Consider the following 21,218-nt stretch of genomic DNA (forward strand, 5'->3'; position numbering starts at 1 on the left):
AGACTTAAGGTCTTGAATTCCCTCTATATCATCTCCAGTCAACATGTCAATCCACATATAAGAGGAGAACTGTGATACCCTAAGACCTTTTCCGAACAAAGGGAGTGATCAGAAGCACTTTGGCTATACCCAGCATTCACGACATCTCAAAATTTTTCAAACCACGCCCGAAGAGCTTACTTCAGCCCATAGAGAGATTTCTTCAACCTGCAAACAAGGCAAGGATCACTACAGTACCCTAAAAGGGGTTTCATATATATTGTCTCCTTTAAATGTCCATGTAGAAAGGCATTTTTCACATCCAATTGAGAAATAGTCCAAGAGTATGCTACAGAGAGGGCTAAAAAACATGAACTATAGTGATCTTGGCCACTAGAGCAGATGTCTCCTCATAATCAATACCATACTCCTATGTATAACCCTGAGCCACAAGTTGAACTTTGTATTGATCTAGAGAGCCATTAGATTTCAACTTGATGGAGTAAACCCACTTGCTCCAAATAATAGAGCCATCTAAAGGAGTTGGGTTGAGGTCCCAAGTGTCCTCGTGTAAAGCTTCAACCTGTGCATCCATGGTGTCTCCCCACTAAGGACTACTAATGGCCTGCTGGTAAGAGCAGGGAATATCTGTGGAAGACATAATGGCAAAAAAGGACCTATGATCTAAAGGAAAACCATAGTGATTAGGTGGTCTAGAAACACGGGTAGAACGACGCAAAGGATTAGAAGGAACAACAGGGGGATCTGAAACAAGAGTATCACTTACAGGGTTATTTGAGACGTACTAAGGATCGAGACTGGGAGGAAGGGAGTCGTAGGCACAGACACCATGAACTCGCTTGCAAGAGAAGACAAGAAGATCCTTCACAGCAATTGTTGATGGAGCATCACATGAATCAAAGTCATACAAAACAGAAATAGAACATGCAGATGACTTGGCTACTCTCAATAAGAAAGAGGTATGCTCAAGAAAAATCACATTCCGAGAAATACAAATACCGTAAAAGGATCATAACAAAGAAATCCTTTGTAGTTAGGACGGTATCCCACAAAGGCACACATAACGGATTGAGCTAAAAGTTTAGAACGTTCATGAGCGGGAAGATGTACAAAACATAGACATCCAAAAACACGAAGATGGGAAAGATTTGGAGGGCAACCAAACAATTTCTAATGAGGAGACATTTATCAAGAACTAATGAAGGAATATAATTAATTAGATGCACAGTCGTACTAACTACCTCCCAAAATGGAGGCACATGTGACTCTTGTAAAAGAGTCCTCACAACATTGAGAATGTGGTCATTCTTCCATTCTGCCACACCATTTTTCTATGGAGTGTCTAGACAGCTCCGTTGAACTTGTATGCCATGATGTTTCAAATAAGCCAAAAATTCTCCATCATTGTATTCTCTTCCTGAGTTTAAGCATAAGATATGTACACTTGATTGAAACCAAACTTAGATAATAGCATAAAATGACCAAAAGGTTGGAAAGACTTTTGACTTGTGACTAAGAAAGTATATCCAAGTATACCTAGTACAATCATCAATGAACAATACAAAATATTTATATCTCAATCGTAAAACAACAGATGAGTAAATGGCAAAGTATGACTCTTACTCAAACAACAAGTAACACAATATGTATAAAAATTTTGCATAGAGGGAATTTTAGTTCAAATGAAACCAGACTCAAACAAAAGTTTAAGTTTTTCAGAGTTTGGATGGCCCAAACGTTTATGCCATAAATCCTAAATGTTATTTCTTTGACCCAAAACAAGACTCAATAAAGAAGAGATAAAATAAGTAGATGATGGTTCTGATTGAGATTTCTCAAACTCAATGCAAACAAGCAGCCCTGCTTATGCCCCTTCCCTTTCACCTTCCCGGTGCATCAATCTTGAATCACACAACCATCAAAGCAAAAAGTTAGAATGTGACCTTCATTAACTAGTTGACCAACTGAAACAAGGTTAGTAGTAAGTTTGGGAACAAAGAAGGTCTTGGTAAGGGAAAAGGAATTTGAAGGTGAGAATTTGAGACACAAATCATTACTTCCAATGATATTTAGTTTCTCACCATTGGCAGTAACAATATGTTTATGGTGAGTCTCGGAAAATTTACTTGAAGGTTCAAGGTAGGCTCCAATCCTATGAGTAGTAGCCCCAGAAGCAATTATCCAAACATGAGAGGAAGAAGTGCAGTAACCAGAGAACTCACCAAATAAAGTAATAGCACAAAAGGCAAATGAGATAGCAAAGGATACTAGTTGTCATATCTTTTCTACATCCATGGGAGCAAAAGATTCACCTTTGGCAACAGGGGCATCAGTCATCTATCCCTCAGACACCTGATAAGCTCATGGTTGATTCTTCTTCACAGTACCCTTGGAGGGATGAACTAAGAAGTCCGGAATGATATTACCATGTTTACAATAAGTGCAAGCATTCTTCTTTTTGTAGTGTGAAGCTATATGTCTAAACCCTTTACATTCATAACATTGGACTTTAGAAAGATCCTTTCCACTAGAATTCTTACTCCCTTGTGCAATGAAAACTATATCATCCCCTAAATCAAGTTGCTTCCCCTCTATGTTTGCAGCAGTCATGAGCCTAGTCGCTTCTCAGCAACTCTCCCATCACAAAGTCTAAATCCGAAAGGGGGTGCCTTTACTCATTAGACCTGATTATTTCATATTTAGGTCTCAATCTCATAAGGAATTGGTTCACTCTAAGGAATCAGATGGATCAATATGAACCAATTCATACTCTACCCATAAATCAAGAAAGCCTGCATGGTATTCCTGTATCTTTCATCCCCCTAGCAGTAGGCAAAAATTTCAGACTCAATCTGATATTGTCTTGACAAGTTAGACTGATGATAAACCTTCTTCAAATAGGAATACATCTCATAAGTTGTGACAAATTGTTAATAGTCTTCTATTGTGTAAAAGCCTTAGTGTTTGTTTTGTCATGTTTACAAACTGTCCCATTTAAATAGCCTTCAAGTCCCTTTCCTTCAACAAAGAAATCAAAATGGAACTTCCACATTCTGTAGTTGGTTCCATCAAACTTTACCGGAACAATATCCATCTTTTCAATCAAATAAGAAAAAAAAAACAGTCCAGAGAGTAAAATAGCGGTACTAGTATTTAATTTTCAAGGCTGAAATTAATATCACAGCAATCAAACAAGGGACTTTCTCAAAAGAAGAACGCTTGACAGCAAGGCCAAAGTAAGCAATGTAGAAACAGTAGAGAAACCAAGTCCAGAAGATATGTATAATCAAACAACTTCAGTTGGACAAGTAACAAAAATGAGCCACCCTATAAAGGAATCGAAATCCTCCAAGAAATTACCCAAAATAAATCCAACCAGGTAGTACACAGTATTGACAGCCCAAACTAGAGTGTTCCAAGACTGTTGAACTGAGGAGAAGATTAAGTACCCTCCAGAACTGATTATGAACTTCTACCAAGCAACTGAGAAGTAAGAATATCCTAGGGCGGCACCAAATCTAGGGTCCCAAGGATAATAAAATAGCTGATTGAGAAAAAAAAGGGATTCACCAACCTGATGTGCAAAGTTTTACAGAGAAGAAACTATTCTATGCAGTTCAAATCAGCCTTCCAGTGATTTCAAATGAAGGAATTAAAGATGAGTGTTGTATGTCTAGTGAAACTCCTCGGTTTGAAACAATAGCATCTAGCAATGAAGGCCTCATTTGGCATCACTCCCCGGGAGTGATTCTACCGATTCTGGTGATTCTTAGAATGAGAATCACGTTTGGTATAACCAGGAGAGCGGTTCCCATTAGAAACGGGATGAAAAAATCCCTCCAAAAACAAGATTCTGCGGAGTGAAAAAAGTTCACTTCTCAAAAACACAATTCTTGCTTGACCCAATTCTCATCACGTTAATTCAAATTAACGAACACGCGTGACTATGTCACACGTGAAATTGAGGGCACTTTAGTAATTCCCATTATTCTTAAAACACTCACTCGAAACCCTACCCCATTCCCTTCTTTCTTCTTCCCTTTCATCGATTATTCCAACCTCAACGGCTCTGTAACGGTCTTCTGACACCGGTCAAAATCTCAGGTAAAATCTCGGTTCTTTCTTTCATTTTCTTCCTTGTATTTCTTCTTCCCCTTCCTTTGATTATTAGTAGTTGAGGCTTGGTCATTCGGAGTTTCGAGTTCCGACGTAGAAGATCAATCGGCACGACACTCCAGTCAAAAGTTCCAGATATCACGACAGATCCCTCCCCAACTACAAGCTCCATCAATTCCTACAACTACCTCAAGATCATTCCTAACCTAGACGACTCTCTCACCCAACAGCATCCGAGCTCCAACGTTCCAACATTTGGTGATGTTCCTGACTCACTCCAACCCATCCTCACTAAAGACGTTACTATCAACCCCACCAACAAGACCTGGGTTCGCATCTTTTGTCCTCGTGAAGCCACTCCCAATTCCAAGCTCCCTCTCCTAATTTTCTTCCACGGCAGAGGTTTCATCCTCTACAACTCAACCATTCCACAAGTCATGTGCTCACATGGCGAGTGAATTCCCGGCGGTGATCATTTAAGTCATCTATTGTCTTGCTTCAAAACACCGTCTCCCTACAGCCTATGAAGACATCATGGATGCAATTCTTTGGGTCAAGGATCAGGCGTTGGATGAATCCAACGGTGAATACAATCACATTCTTATGCTCATTCCCTTCTCCTGAAGTTCTTCAAATCAAGAGTTCCCTTCTCAACTATGTGTTCCCAGACTTACTTTTGATTCAGAGAAAAAGGTGTTCCAAAACACTCACACATGTATTCTTAGTATCAAGAAAATCAAGAATTCTGGATGGGTTTTGAGAATGAGAAATATTCGAATTGATGCCAAATGGGGCCGAAGTGTTCAAAGCTTGCAAGAACACTTGGGAATGAACCAGTTTAAGAAAGGAAGAAGAAACCTGCTGCCGCACTGGAGAGGAGATTAGCACTCCTCCAAAACTTGTCCAATCTCAAAGAAATTTTCTGAGTAGGTGAAACTGGTATGGGCAACATAGCCAATGAAGTTTCACTTCAAGCAGATGCCTTCCAAGAGAGTTCTAAGAAGATTTCTCTTGTTGAAATCGCAGAACAGAGTGATTTACATTTAAAAGAAACAAAAACAAAATCAAAAAAAAAAAAAAAAAAACTTTTGAATACTTGAAGCCCTAGCTGTTGGGAGTAAGATCTTAGATAGAAAAATTTCTACTAATGAAGCAACAAGAATACAACAGATATTTGGCCCTTAATCCTAAAACAAAATGAACTACCACCAAAAGCACAAAACCAACCCGCTTATATACAGGCCAAAATTTTGGGTCAGGGAAACTGCCCCCAAATCCAGCCTTCATATGGGCTTATTTGGGCTTTCCCTCAATGAGCCTTTTCTCTAGCTACAGTTCTATTGGCCCTTTGCCTCCATAAAGACCCCAATGTCCTAGGATTACAAATGCTAGAAGTCTAACATCTAGCTACTTAAGGTAATGCAACTAGGAGTCTAGGACATAGACATACATGTTGAGTTTCACATGCTTGAATTGTCGAGTGCTTAAAACACTTTGGTACAATTCATATCTGTTTATTTTCACTTCCACTTTGAATTTATTTTTATACATGTGTTTTGATTTGAGATAATAAGCTTTTTAAAACATGTAATTTCTTTTAAAATTCAGGTTTCCATATTTTTATGTACTTATTTTTTTAACCTTTTTCAAAAATTTGTGCCTTGTATTGTCAAGATGCATGCCTCACCTTGCATCTCAAGTGGTAGAAGGCCCTTGCACTTTCTTTGCACCTCTAATTTATAAATTACCAACTAGTATCAAACAAATTCTAGGATATCATTAAGAGGTTGCCATTAGGATGTTCATGAACGAATAGATCATTAACTACTTACTTATTTTGCAGATTAATAGATGATACACATGTTAGTACAATACCAAGTCTTCCACTATTTTCTGACTATTACATGCACCACTTCCCAACAAAAAAGCTCTTAGGTTTTAAGGGACCAGGCCTAACCACAACCTTTTGCAGAAAACACCGTGAAATTAGAAGCACCTGCTTTAACAACCTTAAAAACAGAAAAGAAAAAGAAGTGTTTGTTCAAATTGAGTGCCCATACCCAAGAATCAATACCATCAGGATTACAAATACATGTTTTAAGGAGTTAAATGAGAGTGGTAGAATCATGACTTCCATGGTCCCTCAAGCCTAATATGGAAAGCCAAATGCCAGAAGAAGCTCAAGAAACAACAGGGTTTAGATGGGGATATCAATAAATTGAGAGATGAGGAAAGTTTACAGAGTTTGCCACACTATGGAAATCTGTACACCACAAGTCTTCACACAACCTTACTCCCCTGGAAATCACATCAAATCATAAGGAAAGAGAGAATGCAGAAAGGACAGATATTACAGATTCCAAATGCAGGAAAGAGAATGGAGGCTTAGGTATAGGACAGGTCAGACATCCCCACCCATTTACATGATGCTGGAAGAAGATGATTGTATCATCAGAAAACAGTAAATGTGGTATAACCATATTGTCATTCCTGACTTCAAAACCCCTGAGGTTGTCAATCTACATGAATTACCAACCCACTAATATGATTTTCAATCTGTAAAAATCTCCAACAAGTTATCTATGCAAGTTCCACCAAAAGAAGACCATCTATTCAAGTTCTTAATCAATGATTAATATAAAATTTACATATTTAGACAATTTTTTGCCAGCAAAGTTAAACAATTATGAATGCAATAGGCACCAGTGACATTATACTTTGCAATTTGTACAAAGGGAGAAAAAAAAAAGTGGCATGTTAGACAATGCATGTATATACAATATACAAAGAAGAAAACCATATCATAAACTATGATATGGTTTAGTAAATAACAATACTAGAGCAGAAATATAAAGGATATTCTAACACTCCAGTAACATGTAAACCAATTCAAAACATCCCATGTCATTTCTCATTTAAATCAGAACTAAAATCTTTGGTGTCAAAAATCACTTTGCTATAGATGTAAAGAGAATTCTCTTTCTAGAACAACCCAAACCATGGATGCAACAGAAAACCTACTCAGAAAGAAACTAAAATTCACCACATTTCCATGAGAGATCAACAGAAAATGCAAAATTATGACAAACAGATTCCCAATTAAACGGGTATTTTTTCCTTTAGGGGTTGATTTTGAGTGAAAAACAATACTCTAAAAGAACATACATCAAACGACAGAGCGTCCCTGAATAAACATGTAAAGAATCCCGCTTTATAGAACACAAATTAATTGAAAGCAGTAACTTAGGTAGCATTTACCACTGTTCAGGGGAACCAAAAAATTATGTTTTTCTGTTGTTTTCTGTTCCCCAGAACAACATACATGTTCTAATAGAACCTTAGTCAGCACCTTAGATTCATCAAGTCTGTAAGAGCTTAATAAAGCATAACAAGAATTAAGAATCAGATGATAGCTAACCATTAAGCGATACAATAGAAAAACAAAATAATGACCTTAATCATTATCAATAAGAATGAACAATCTTCTTGAGCAATATAATGTAAAATTTTCAACGATAAAGTAAAAAAGACATATTGACGCGTGCTGAACAATAAGAGAAAAGATACACTTTCTGGGCATAATAGCTTGCAGAACTCCACCCGTTTAGAAGCGTATTAGCAACAACAACTCTAAGATTACGTCGAATAACCAGGAATCTCGACATGAATTCCAGAAAGGCGATTCACAGACAAGAAAGGAAGAAGGAAACCGAGAAACTATGAGGAATTCCAATTTAGTGGGAGGTATTCGAGCAAAGGAGAAATGAAAAGATGCTTTACCCGGAGAAGAAATCAACTGAGAGATCTGAAGAGAACTTTGATAGTTTTTTTCAGTTAGAAGCAATTCTGATTCTATCAGGGAACATAAACAAAAGGTTGAAGAACCTTCTGCTTCCAATATTCCATACGAAACATGAAAGACACTATAAGAGAATAAACATAAAAGACGGAATCTGGATCAAGAGTTGATGACTGTGTTGGGGACCTTTAACCAATAATAATGCCCCACTCCAATTTGGTCAGAAGCAAATCCGATATCCCCACAAGGAGTCCGCGTCACCCGTGGGTGCGAACGAGCGCGTTCTGTGTAACGGTAACGTTGTGTTTGGAAGGGTGTCAATGGACCGGTTTTGGATTGGACCCCGTTCAGTCCAAAATGAATTTGGACGGATTGAATGGACAAACAAGATATATTGGATTGGACCAATCCGATTCAAAATATTTATTAGATTGAATTGGACCTGGTCCGCCCGTAACAAATTTATATTGAATTGGATTGGATTGGATTAAGCTAATATTTGGTCCATTGATATAAGATAAGAATATATATATCAATGAACCGGGTTTGGGTTGAAACCAATCTAAATCAAAATGAATTTAAACAGATTGGATGGTCCAGACATTGAATTGGACCGGTCCAAATTGATCCAAAACACTTATTGAATTGTTTGGCCATCCAAATCCAGATTGGATGGTCTAGACATTGGACCAAATCCAATCTAGTGTTTGACCGTCAATCGACTCCATCCGATTCAACCAGATACAAAAAGTCAGAAAGACAAAATTTTTCACACGAGTTCGAACTCCCCCTCCTTATACTCATTTCATTTCGAACCCTAGTGCCTCCAACCATCGTAGCTCGATCACCGGCGCCTTCACTCCACATCAGCGCCCCCGTGAATGACAAAGCCACCGGTGTCGAGAGACAAATCGTCCGGCTAAACAGTCCGTACTTCTTCTTCTTCTATGTCTTTTTTTTTTCCTTTCCATTTTCAATAGGTCGAAGCAGATCACAATGGCAGTCAACATTCACCTAAACGAAGGTAACTCCCGGAAACCTCAATGGAGTTTCTGCCATTCTAATATTGCCCTTTTCTCTAGGTTGGCGGTTTGGGGCAATTGCAAAATGAAAATGATGTTAAGGTCAAGGGCGGAGCCAGGAAATTTTTATAAAGGGGACCAAAACCTAGATGGTGTTTTGAATTTGAAATAAGAATGTGATGTTTTGTTTTGAATTTGTATTTTAATTTTTCTCTAGATGGTGTGATGTTTTGTTTTGAATTTGTATTTCATTTTATGGTTTATGATAACTTTTCTCTTAATCGTTTATGTTTTGAATTGGTTTGTTGTATAATCTGAATAAGAACAATGTAAAGGCCCCAAACTAATCCCAGCTAAGAACAAGGAGTTGTTAATATTACCCTTGTTTCCTGAGAACTTTAGGTTTTATAAATATCCATTTAAAATAATTCTTTGATTATTGTTTCTGACAAAAAAAGTCCCATGCTTCAACATGTGTTAGGTGTTAGAATTCTAGGAGTATGGGAACATCTTTGTGGAAAATGGATCATGGTCTAAGCTCTAATCTGAAGTAAAACAAAATTAGGATCTGCTATGTTTATTACCAAAAGTATTCTTATAATGGAACATTTCAAAGAGAATTGGCAAAGCAATTTGGTTTGGCATATATTGGACTGAAAATGTTTAACCTGGATGCTAAAACGCAAGCATGTTTGATGAAGAGTTTATAGAAGCACCCTCTCAAATCTAGGGATTTGTAGAGAATCTGACCCTCTCAGAATAAGTGTGCTTTTTTGTATGTCCCACCATGTATGTACGGCAAAGTTTTCATGAGTTGCACTACTATTTAATAATATTGTTGAGGTATACCTGATTACTACTGTCATCTTATGAAGATGAAATTCTTGCAGATATCAATTGCCATGCTGCACGTAAGTTGGTGTTTGATGATGTGAATGATGAGGAGACAGAGAATAAAATAGGAAAACCAAGGTTGGGAATGATGTTTGAAAATTTGGATGATGCATATTTTTTCGGAGAATTACGAACAGGTTCATTGCAGATTTCTGAATCCCATAGCATACCTATAAACATTTAAAATGTCAAATACCCTCATTCTATGCACTAATGCCCACCCATGAATTAGCATCAATTCCGAGCTGGCACCTATCCCAACTGTACTTTGGACCTAAAAATTCTAACCTTGGGATGAACCGTCATTCTCCCTATTTTTTTTTTTTACAATGAATATGCTAGAAGAGGGGGGTTTAGCACTCGGAAGGGCAATGAACATAAAACAAAAAGTGGGGTAATAAAAGATAAGACATTTTGTTGTTATGCCTAGGGTTTTAGCAATCCTAAACCATGAGGTTGTAAAAAAGTGGTACTATCATGACAATACAATAATTGGATGCCAGGCACACATGTTTGTTGGTTGAAAAAAAGTGGTCAATATAGCATTATTCGTTTTGAAAAGCAACACAACCATGAGGTTGTAATTCCAAGCAAGTCATACATGTTAAGGTCACATAGGAGAATGACGGTAGCCCAAACTTCTCAGATTGATCTTGCAGACAAGTCAGGGATAACACCAAAAGCCACCATGGAGTATGGCCAATCAAGTTGGAGATGTTGAGAATATGGGGTTCACTCATTTTGATTATTGCAATTATCTACAGACAAAAAGACAAAAAATATATGGAAATGGGAGGTGCAGGAGCCATTTTAAAATTTTTTGAAAAATTGCATATGGAAAACTCCTCATCATTCCACTCCATACAACTTGGTTCTGAAAATCATATTACAAATATCTTTTGGGCTGATGTAAGAATAGTATCTAATTATCATTTTTTGGTGATATAATCTACTTTGATACCACCTTCAAAATTAATCGGGATTGTCGTCCAATTGCACCATTTGTTGGTATTAATAACCATAGGCAAACAATAATATTTGGAGATACATTAATATACGGTGAGACTATTGAATCATTTAAGTTGGTTTTTGAAGCATTTTTGAATGCAATGGATGGGAAAAACCAATAACAATTTTAATGAATCAATGTGCAACAATGGCAAAGGCCATTCAATATGTTTTCCTAGAGGTTAATCATCGCCTGTTAGACAGTTTTGTATGCCCTTAGCTTCAATCCGATTTGATGTACTTTGATATTTAGTGTAAATAAATAAAGTGCATGTTTGATTCATGTTGTTTGGTATAATTCTATGTAAGACTCTAAAACTGGACACTTATAGAGACTCGTGTTAGTTTTAAATGTTCACAGCCGTTGGATAAGTCTAGGGAGATTTATCCTACTAAGGCTAATATTGGTGTGCCACCAAGTATTGGGATGGCATGTCTCGGCCACCAGGGTAAGACCCAAGGCACATGCAGTATGGGATTACTCGAATCCTTGAACCGAACTAGATTTCCAGTATTGCCCTAGACCTTGGAGACAGATGGGCAAAACTGGAAAGTTACACCTAACCCCTAAACTCGATTATGATACTTCATTACGTGTTGGATCAGGCTGTCTTTGATATGCCAATCAGTGAGATCCTTAGCGGGGGTCCAAACCTAGGTATGTTGGGGCAGTCTGAGAATTCATCTGAGTGGGTGATCATAGTGACAGGATCAGCATCTTTGTTGGACAAAGGTAATGATCGGGAATGCACTCTCTCTGATGGAAACCAAACTGCCGGCAGTTGATTTCAATCGTTGGAATTTTGTTTTGCAAAATTAATATATACATATATTTATTTGTGCGGTTTCAAAAGTGTTTGCAAATTGTTTTAATTCACGGGATCCATGTGAGTAGAGAGTGCGGCACTATTCCTTGTAGCCAAGGGAGAGATCCTCTCTTGTCGGGCAGTGCTTGATCATTAAGGGCTGAGAGGTTAAGTGTAAGACCATTTAGGATAGTACCCGATGGGCTAATCTTGCACCTGCCCACGGTCCCTGGGTTTTTATAAGATGGGTTGGCCCAGGGATCACTTAATGTAAGTGTTGGCCCCATAGGGTCCATGTGATGGGCTTAGGGGTTCATTGAGCTTTTTCAGTGAATTCGGCTGGGCCTTGTAATAAAGGTTGGGCCGAACCCATGTGGCTAGTGTGTAGATTAATGCTTGGGTCCCACGCCATACAAAGAAGCCCAATTGGGTAGCAGATTGGAAACTAATTAAGCACTGAATATTTAATGGGCCAAAAGCCCATTTTGAGTTGGGTTGATATGATCACCCATCTATGGGGCGGATCTGAGATTAATGTTAACAAAAGGATTGGGCCTTTAACCTTATCCACTCCGGGAGACCAAATTCAAATCAGATTTGAATCTGGTAAACTCCTTATAAGATTAAGAGTAAGCTAACTTAATCTGCAGATATGATTAAGATCATCCCCTATCCAAATACTGATTTGGATTGGGATAACTCCTAATTAGGAGGTTTCTTAATCAAGAAGAAAAAGGAGAAGCTTTAATAGATGATAATCAGATTTCGAACCTAGGGTTTGTGCAAGAAAACATCCTGCGAATTGAGATTGGATCTCATACTCACTCTAGAAAGAAGAGAAGCAATTTCAGCCATCTTTACTTCAGGAGTTCTCCTCCAGCCGCCGCCATTCTTTCTTGCAAGATTTGATCTTTGCCGAAGAAAGAAATCAACAAAATCAATTCTTGACATCAGTCTTGCAGAAAAGACTATAAAAGATTTGGTGCTCAGAGTTTCCAGAGGGTTCTTGAGAAGGATCTAGTGTGTAGGACGCACTCTGCTGGTTCCGTTCCACCTACTGCTGTGTCATCTTCAGCAGGAGCGGATCTTGGTGTCCTCTTTGGGCGTGAACACCAACTTTGGGAGATATTGTTTCTCCGAATCAGGTATAATCCTCCCTTTTTCCTTTTGGTTCAGATATGGTTCAAGTAGGATCCTTGAATATTGTATTCTAAATTTAGGGAATACGATTCCCAGTTGAGAGAAAGTAGAAAAATTTTTGAAATTCGCCCACCCATTCTGCAATCCTTTTGGCGTCCATTAGATGGATCCTACTATCCTTTCAGCCTTTGTATTTGGAAAATTTATTATAATGGGATTAAACACTTGTCCCATCTATTTTGTGTTTCCAAGACATTTTAGAACGATTTCAACAAATTGATATATGACTATGAAGATGAGGATGAATTTCTCTAGGCGTGAGAAGAAATGCTTTGTCAGTATTGTTTAAAAGAAAATACATGATTAAAAGGGTTATTTAAAATGTAAGAGAAGTGGGCATTGGTTTATGAGAGAAACCACTTTTCCAGTAACATGAAAAGCACTCAGAAGAGTGAAAGCATGAAAAGCTTGCTAAGGGGTTACTTGAAATCATCACTAAGTATATCTCGATTCTTGGAACATTTTGAAAGGGTTGTGAGAGATAGACGCCAAAAGGAATTACAGATGAATTTCAAGATGATTCATAACAAACCCCATTTGAGCATACAATTACCAATTCTTGAACAAACTGTAATGATTTATACTTGAACGATTTTTAGAGAATTTGAAAAGAAATACCACAACTCTATGGTTTGCTTCATAGACAACAAAACTGAGGTTGAAGGGGTCAAGACCACTATAAGCATGTATGAAAAAAACAAGGTGCAGGTTGTATTATTTCACCATTAGATCCGTCAGTTTCATGTAGTTGTAGAAATTTTGAGTTCATGGAGCTGCTTTGTGGTCATGCATTGAAGGTGCTTTATGAAAATAAGGTAATGCATCTTCCATCCCGATACATTTTAAAATGACCAACAAGAGATGCAAAAGATGGGACTGCAATAGACTATCATGGTTGTGCAATTAATCTTGATCCTAACTATGGATATACTATGAGTGTGACTGAACGGGTGAGGGTTTCATGAGACATATCTAATCGGGTTGTAGAAAATGAACAAGCTTACTAATTTGCATTGAATGGGTTCCAAAAGATTTGTATTGGAGTTGAGAAAATAATAAAAGGGGATGTTTCAATTGATGCACAAACCACTCATTCTCTTAATATCGAAGATGATTTGGACTATGGAAGTCAATTAGGATCTTGTCAGCTAGGTGATTCTAATAATTTACAAAAGAAAGGGGATGCAGATGGAATCCATAATGTAGTACCATCTCATGACCTCACATACAAGGTGCCGGGATTTGTAAAGAAGCCCAAGAGTGGCAAGACTAATTGTGGTGGTGGCAAAATAAAGCAACCATTTGAAAAAAAAAAGAGTAAAACAAAAATCCCCAACTCTAGCCAAAAAATCCAGCTACTTTAATAGTTGAAACTCAACCATCAGCACATCTTGTTACAATATTATCTCAACTCAAATATGCATTATCTAGCTACTTTTACTAATATATTTTTTAGTTATAGAGTCATTTGTTTGTGTCTATGTCATTTCTTGTGTGATAGGAATCATATGGTGTTGGTCCAAGCATGACAAATATTCTTGATCTTAATCAGTTAGATACCACATGTCAACCATATGCAATGAATATGGACACCATTGAATTGGCAAATACCCTAGGTTTTACTCAATTTGCAACTCAAAACCCCATCAGCATGATAGACTTGCTACAAGCTTCAATAGTTTCAGGCACACAAGCCAAGGTATGTATGGAGTTGAATATACCAAGTTGTGAAAATAAAAGGAATTTTATTTTTTAAATTATTCAACATTGTCTTATTTGTTGTAGGGAAATGTTATAGATTCACAAAACTGGTGTTTTGGCACAAATTTGGATGGAGGATACCAACCATCATCTCAGGATAGGCAATAAGACCATATTAGTGAGTGCACTTTTTAAACAAATTGTTACTTGATTCATTTTTTTGTAGATTTTTAAACAAATTGTTTAACCCAAGCCTTAACCTAAGTATATGGGTTGGCTGCATGAATCTGTTTTGCCATTCTATTCTGTTAAATGCCATATATGGGTCGAACTCACTTACATTTTTCAGTAAGCATAAGTGAATCATTTCATTTATCGTAATAGTGAACTCATTTCATACAAGAGAAGTGCTAGTTAAAAATGCTATATGAAATTATAATGGAATTATTTTGCTTCACATGGTGTATGAGCAGGATATTGCTTATGTCTCTATATGACTGGTTTTTGTGCCGCTTGGATGAATCTTAGCCTAGTTACTGCTTCCTATAACTAAATTGGGATGTATGTAACTGGAAAAGGACATTTTGAGAAAATATGAACAATGGCAGGATCCTGTTTAGATTAAGATTAAGCTTTACCTGTAATTTGATCAAACTTAGAAAATATGAACAATGGCAAGATCAGTATTCGTAGAAAAAGCTCAGTAAGTAGAAGATATGTGAGCTTTTTGTGTCAAGGGTTTTGGTAGTGCTGCATGCCCTTGTAAATTAAAGGCAGAAATTAATCTGGTAGTGGTGCATGCCCTTCTAAATTTAATTTCCTTCTTGCTATGCATAGAATTGATTTCTTTTTGGCTCTCTAAGGGCTATGGTAGGGCTGGGCCTTGGTCAATTAAGGCTAGCTTAAGCTCACATTAACCTTGGTGATAAATCTTTGAGCACTTAAACTCAGTAAATGTTTAAAACCAAGCATGGACCAGATTTGAGTTCGGTCCAATATGACTTGTGTTTGCTATTCAGTACAGGCCTAATGTACCAGGTACATGGGTTAATAGAATCTAGGCATTGGTCTGATTGTGAACGCTGTTAAATCCTGCTAACAGTAGACCTATCCTAATGATAATCCTAATCCTTTTTCCCGTTCCAATTGGAAATAATGTTGTCTAAATGAGAAGAGACAATGCATTCCATTTTGATGTTGCAGGATTCAGTCTTTTGCTTCTTATGAAAATGCATTGATGAGGCCAATGTTCTCTCATCTTTCGGTGGACATGGGTGAGGAATTGTCTAGGATGTTTTGGCATTGGATCCTCCTGAAGTATCCTCCGATTCAGACTAAGATTCTGGCAAGTGCACTCATTTTGCATCGATATCTGTTTATGAAATGTAACTTGAATTTTTATAGTTGTATCTTGTTTCTGTGTAATTGGAGTTTCATCAACAATGCAAAAATAGGTGTTTTTGTAACTTTTCCGAAGAGGGCATTTTTACTTTGTTCGCTACTTCGCTATGTATTTTAATATAGATTGGTTCCAACCCAACCCTAGTCCATTGACACATGTGTTCTGATCTTCTATCAATGGATCAAAATCATCAGATATTGGTTCAATTCAACCCAACCCTGCGACGGTTGGAGGCACTAGGGTTCAAAATGAAATGAGTATAGGGAGGGGGAGTTTGAACTCGCGTGAAAGGCAAAATGAAAAATTGTCTTTTTGTGTCCGGTTGAACCGGATGGAGTCGGTTGACGGCCAAGCACAACGTTACCGTTACACAGAACGTGCTCATTTGATGTGGTCGAATGTGATTGGTCCACGGGTGCACAGAACATGGACTCCCTCACAAATGCTATTAGCAGGGAAAAGTTTTCTGTCCAAACCTTCCCAAAAAACTTTGGAACAAAGGTTAAAGTTTGGAAGGACCCATGGATCGAGAAGCTGTTGGGTTTCAAGATAATGGGGCCAAGACCAAATACTCCTAATTTGGCTTGGGTTAAGGATCTCTTGATTCAGGGAGAAAGGAAATGGAATAAAAGGCTCATAAGAGAAAACTTTGATGAAGGTACAACAAAAAGCATCCTAAGTATTAATTTGGTTGAAGGCCTGCGGGAGGATAAAAATCAAATGGACCCTAACAGCTAATGGGTGTTTCTTGGTCAGGTCAGCTTATTTTGTGGCAAAAAATCTTTAGATAGAACACTCGCATCAATTCGAAAACGTCAATCCTAAAAACGATTTAAACAATATTTGGAAAGCAAAAATTGATCCCAAAATAAAATCATTTGTTTGGAAATGTAGTTGATGTAAAGAAAACCTATTTAAAAGGAACATAGCTAATGATGATTTGTGCCAGATATCTAGAATCAGCCATGCACCCAATGTTTTCAATCCCGCTGTTGACCCGGTTAGACGAACAGTTCGAACCATCACCCGGGTAGGATTCTGAGTCCAGTTCAATCAAGGCCCATCAGACGGTCAAAAACCGTTGACTTGAATAAGAATAGTTTGACTTGGCCGGTTTGACCATTGACCTATTCGACCTAGTCACCGGGTCGTGGGTTGCACACTCAATGCATGCAAAATTTTGGGAGGCCATAACTTTGCAATTCGGTATCCAATTGGGGTGATTTTTTTTTATTTTTTGTAACCTTTCGAGATCTATGCGTCCCAAGGCGCCATCCTGCTATTTTTATGAAAAAAAAACCCTGTTTTTGGCCTCAAGTTGCAATTTTTAATATTTTTTATAAATACAAAAATTAAAAACTGAACTAAAAAACATAAATTAAATATAAAATAATACATATAACATATTTATACATTATTTATTGCTAAAATATATATATATATATATGTATAAATATATATTTTAGCAATAAATATATATATATATGTACATACACACACACGTGGCACAGTCTGAACTGTTTAACCCGACTGGTCGAATTAGTGACTCGCGACCTGGAGGCAAAAACGGTTCAGCTTCTAGGTTGGTTTTTAAAAACATTGCGTGCACCACCTTCTTTTTTGTGGCTTTGCTAAAGCAATTTGGTTTAGCAGTTCTATTAGCAGGCTATGGAACCAATGATAACACTCTACACTAGTCATAAAATATATAGACCCCCGCAAACCATTCAATCTCTCATTATGGCTCCCATGTATTTTATCATTGGCATGGAGCATTATCATTTTGTTTCACACCCTGCTACACAACTAAAGCGCTCAGCTAATCCAAATTCTTTTGATGAACGGTAGCTGCTTGGCTGGATAGATGTAATAGAGAAGGACAAAAAAGATTTTATGATTGTGTTATCTCTCCATATTCTATGGATTATATTGAAAATTAAAAATCAAAAAGTTTTTTGAGAACTCTAATATTGATCCTAGCTCTACTCTGATTTCTTTAAACAAAATGTGGAAGGAGAAGATGAGGATTTCCACAAGCCGTTCATAGTCTAGCTAAAAGAGGTCTAATAGTGTCTGGTTTTTTGGAGAGGAGTCCTCCCTGGCTCCAATCACTTGTGGATCAAGACTCACATAAACCTCAAAGTGGTTGACTCAAATCACTTGTGTGATCTTCCTCTATTTTGTTTGAATATTTTATTCTTTTTATCAAAAAATAAAAAATAAAACAACTGCACTTGATGACCATGTTGGGGACCTTTAACTAATAATAATTCTACATTTATCAAGTCAAGATCAGATGGGCTCCCTACGGAGCACGCCCCAAAGGTGCCCCACAGCCCATCCCCCTCTTGGGAATTCACATCCTATGAACCTCTGGGTTCATGGGAAGCGCGAACCTGCCAAATAGAAATGCCCACATCGGTGCATTCAAAATTCATTAACACTAATGGCGCTTGACCCATTAGCCGAAAGAGAGAGAGAACCGCCATTGCAACTTGCAGTAGCGATGGCGGGAAGACAGGGCGGAGAGAGAGTTGTATGAAGACGAGAGAGAGAGAGAATGGGGAGGGGTATTTTTTGACTTTAGGCTACGTCTGAAACACGTTTGAGCGTGTTGAGTGACAGGTCTGAGTCTTAAATTTTAGATCTGAAAAAACTTTTCAAATCGTATTTTAGATGCAACACCAAACAAAGGTAGCATTTGAAAAGTAACATCTGAAGTGCAACCAAACACCACCTTAGGCTCTATTTCTTTTTCTTTTTTCTGATATCTCTTGAAGGGCTATACAATGGGGGTAGCCCATCCCCCAACCCAGGTGTAGGCGGGATTTGATCTCAAGTCTTCGCTACGACTTGGAGACCTTACCAACCAGCTAGTAGACACCTTGCAAAAAGGACACATACCCATCGGGACTCGAACCCACATCTAGGCTCTATTTTGGACATGGTTTTAAAAAACAACCCGTAAACGGAACCATTACAGCCACTAGTTTCCAAGTCGATGGTCCAACCGTCCGGTTCGAATGGACGACCTGTTTTGATGAAAAATTTAAAAATAAAAAAACATCCAAAAACCATTGAACGAGTCAACGGGTCAACAGTTCGACCGCCTGAGTCAATGGGTCGTTGACTTTTTCAACAGTTTTTGCCAAGGGACTGGGTTTGGTGTAAAACAAAACCGATTGCTTGGACGGTTCCCAGGCCGAACAGTCCGACCATCCGGATCAACAGCGGTTTAAATTTTGGAAGCAATGAAAACATATTTGTATTTGCACTCTTCCCCAAAAAAAGACTTCTCCTTTTTTCTCCCTCACTCAAACCCTCTCAAGCTCTATTCCTCTTTTCCCTGCCTCCCTGCCTTTCCTCTCTTTATAACCTGGATGGTCGGACTGTTTGACCTGTAAATTGTTCAAGAAATTAATTCCTTTTCACCCATGAACTGTTTTCTTTTGCCAAAAACTGTTGGTTTGGTCAATAACCCACTGACCTAGGCGAAAAATCATCAACCTATTTGGCCAAGACAATAATTTTTTGCCTTTTTATTTTTTAATTTGCAACAAACAATCTATTTGAATTGGACGATTGAACTGCTGACTAAAAACCAGTAGTCAAAGCGATTTAGATTTTGAGTCAGTTTCTAAAACATAACACAAGTGATAACAAAACCACCAGCAATAAGTAAACCTCCCCTTCCCCTTTTTTCTTGCAATGGCAACAACATATAGAAGCAAATGATACAACAATATTATCACATTAGCTAGAGATAAATGCAAATGGCGATAAACAAAGGAGAGTAGTCTGAAAGGCTTGAAACAAATAATTAATTAACCTCTTTGCCCTTTTGCACTTGTGCACTTGTGCAAATGAAAACAAACAAACAAACATATTAGACTGATAAACGAAGTACACATCTAATCAAACTCACAAGAATATGTAATGCACAAACAAGACCCACATGGTTCTTCCTACACCAACCTTTCCTTGGAGGAAAACTATGCTACTACCAAAAAATCCATATCATCAATGAAATTTGTTTTTAAGGAAGAAAATATGTATTGTCTTACAGATGCTAAAGTTTCCCTTTTTTTTTTTACTTCGGTAAATATTTCACTACTAGTGAATTCATGCAATGAATGAGATTGAATAGAAAGTTGGTAAGAAACTCTAGGAAAAGATATTATGTGCATACCAATTAATAAAAAAGGTATTTAAAGACTATGAAAAAATTTAAGAAAAAATTAGGAAATATAAATACCATTTAATAGTTGTTTTAGTATTTAAATAATTTTAAGAAAATGAGAAGTGAAATAAATGACAATATAACTAATATTCATATTAAAATAAGCAAAATCCAAAAAAAAAATCCTTCTTTATAGTTAGTTTTATTTTAGGTGTAAAATTGAGGTGGTATCCATTTTTAATATAAACACCAAAACAAAAACAAAAAGGCACGAAACATGAGTGAGAAGACTTAACCTAAACATCCAAGGTTTTTAAAAGTTTAAAGGCGTAATGACTCAAAAATGTAAAGTATAAGCCCCAAAGCTTAAAATATTATAAGGGAGGTTTTTGTGAAGACGAAACTTTAGGGATGTTTTGATGATTGTCAAAAACCTTAAGGGAGGTTTTTATATTTTTCTCTTCACTAAAAGGTATTATTAATAATTATCAAAGGTTATGAAAGAAAGGCGAACGTTGGGAAAAGTGTTCATTTGCACATAACCCAACAACGACATACATGTAGGGAGTCTAGATTAAAGGCTAAGAGGGTGTCTTTTTCTCGTGCTTTAGTATTAAGTCTATCTGGTCCAGTGTAGACCTGGGTTTTAGGTGTGCTAATGATTCTTGGAGTTTTGAATATTGGCTGAGCGGTGGCAGTTTAACGGTGAGGAAAGTGAGCATGAATAATTTATCTTTTACAAATGTACCATTATCTTCTGGCACAATTGGAAGCATATAATTAAATTTATTTTTCGGAAAAGTACAGATATGCCCAATGCAGATTTCTGAATTTCACTGCAGATCTATAAATATTCAAAATGTCAAAAATTATATTCTATATACCAATGTCTATCCATGAATTGGCATCAATTCCGAGTTACCACTTATCCCAATTGTACCTTGGGCCTAAAAATTCTGACCTGGGATGAACTGTCATTCTCCCTTTATTTTTTGAGAAAGTTTAATCTTTCCCTCAGAAAGTTTAGTCTTTCCCTCTTTCAACTGTTATTTTATCTGCTCAAGCCCATGCTTCCTCTCTCGAATCAAAC

General features: G+C 37.3%; 1 protein-coding gene and 1 long non-coding RNA gene across 10 annotated transcripts in view; one reads left to right on the plus strand and one right to left on the minus strand.

The window, feature by feature from the left end:
- The window catches only part of LOC104612253 (diacylglycerol kinase 1-like), a 90,825-nt gene extending 82,703 nt beyond the window's left edge, over positions 1 to 8,122 (minus strand). Inside the window, exon 1 of one of the 6 annotated variants that reach the window (XR_016080240.1) lies at positions 7,684 to 7,828. Coding sequence is in view for 3 of the 6 variants with exons in the window: in XM_010279610.3 (XP_010277912.1) it covers positions 7,684 to 7,781 (98 nt within the window). In the remaining 3 variants the exon portion in view is untranslated. Of the gene's footprint in view, positions 1 to 7,683; positions 7,859 to 7,896 lie in introns of those variants that run through there. The other 5 variants (XR_016080241.1, XM_010279611.3, XM_010279610.3 and 2 more) reach the window with 5 other exon arrangements.
- A 520-nt stretch (positions 8,123 to 8,642) lies between these two features.
- On the plus strand, positions 8,643 to 16,083 carry LOC109115827 (uncharacterized). Of its 4 annotated transcripts, none has more exons than XR_016080242.1 (5): positions 8,643 to 8,939; positions 9,828 to 9,909; positions 14,347 to 14,544; positions 14,631 to 14,724; positions 15,750 to 16,083. It is a non-coding gene; the product is annotated as an uncharacterized LOC109115827 (long non-coding RNA). The 4 variants fall into 4 exon arrangements; XR_016080243.1 differs by having other exon boundaries at positions 8,645 to 8,939; positions 14,398 to 14,544; XR_002023497.2 differs by lacking the exon at positions 9,828 to 9,909 and having other exon boundaries at positions 8,645 to 8,939.
- Positions 16,084 to 21,218: the final 5,135 nt, after the last annotated feature.

The sequence above is a fragment of the Nelumbo nucifera genome, chromosome 1, assembly GCF_055504915.1.
Source record: "Nelumbo nucifera cultivar China Antique chromosome 1, China Antique-T2T, whole genome shotgun sequence".
NCBI classification, from domain to species: domain Eukaryota; kingdom Viridiplantae; phylum Streptophyta; class Magnoliopsida; order Proteales; family Nelumbonaceae; genus Nelumbo; species Nelumbo nucifera.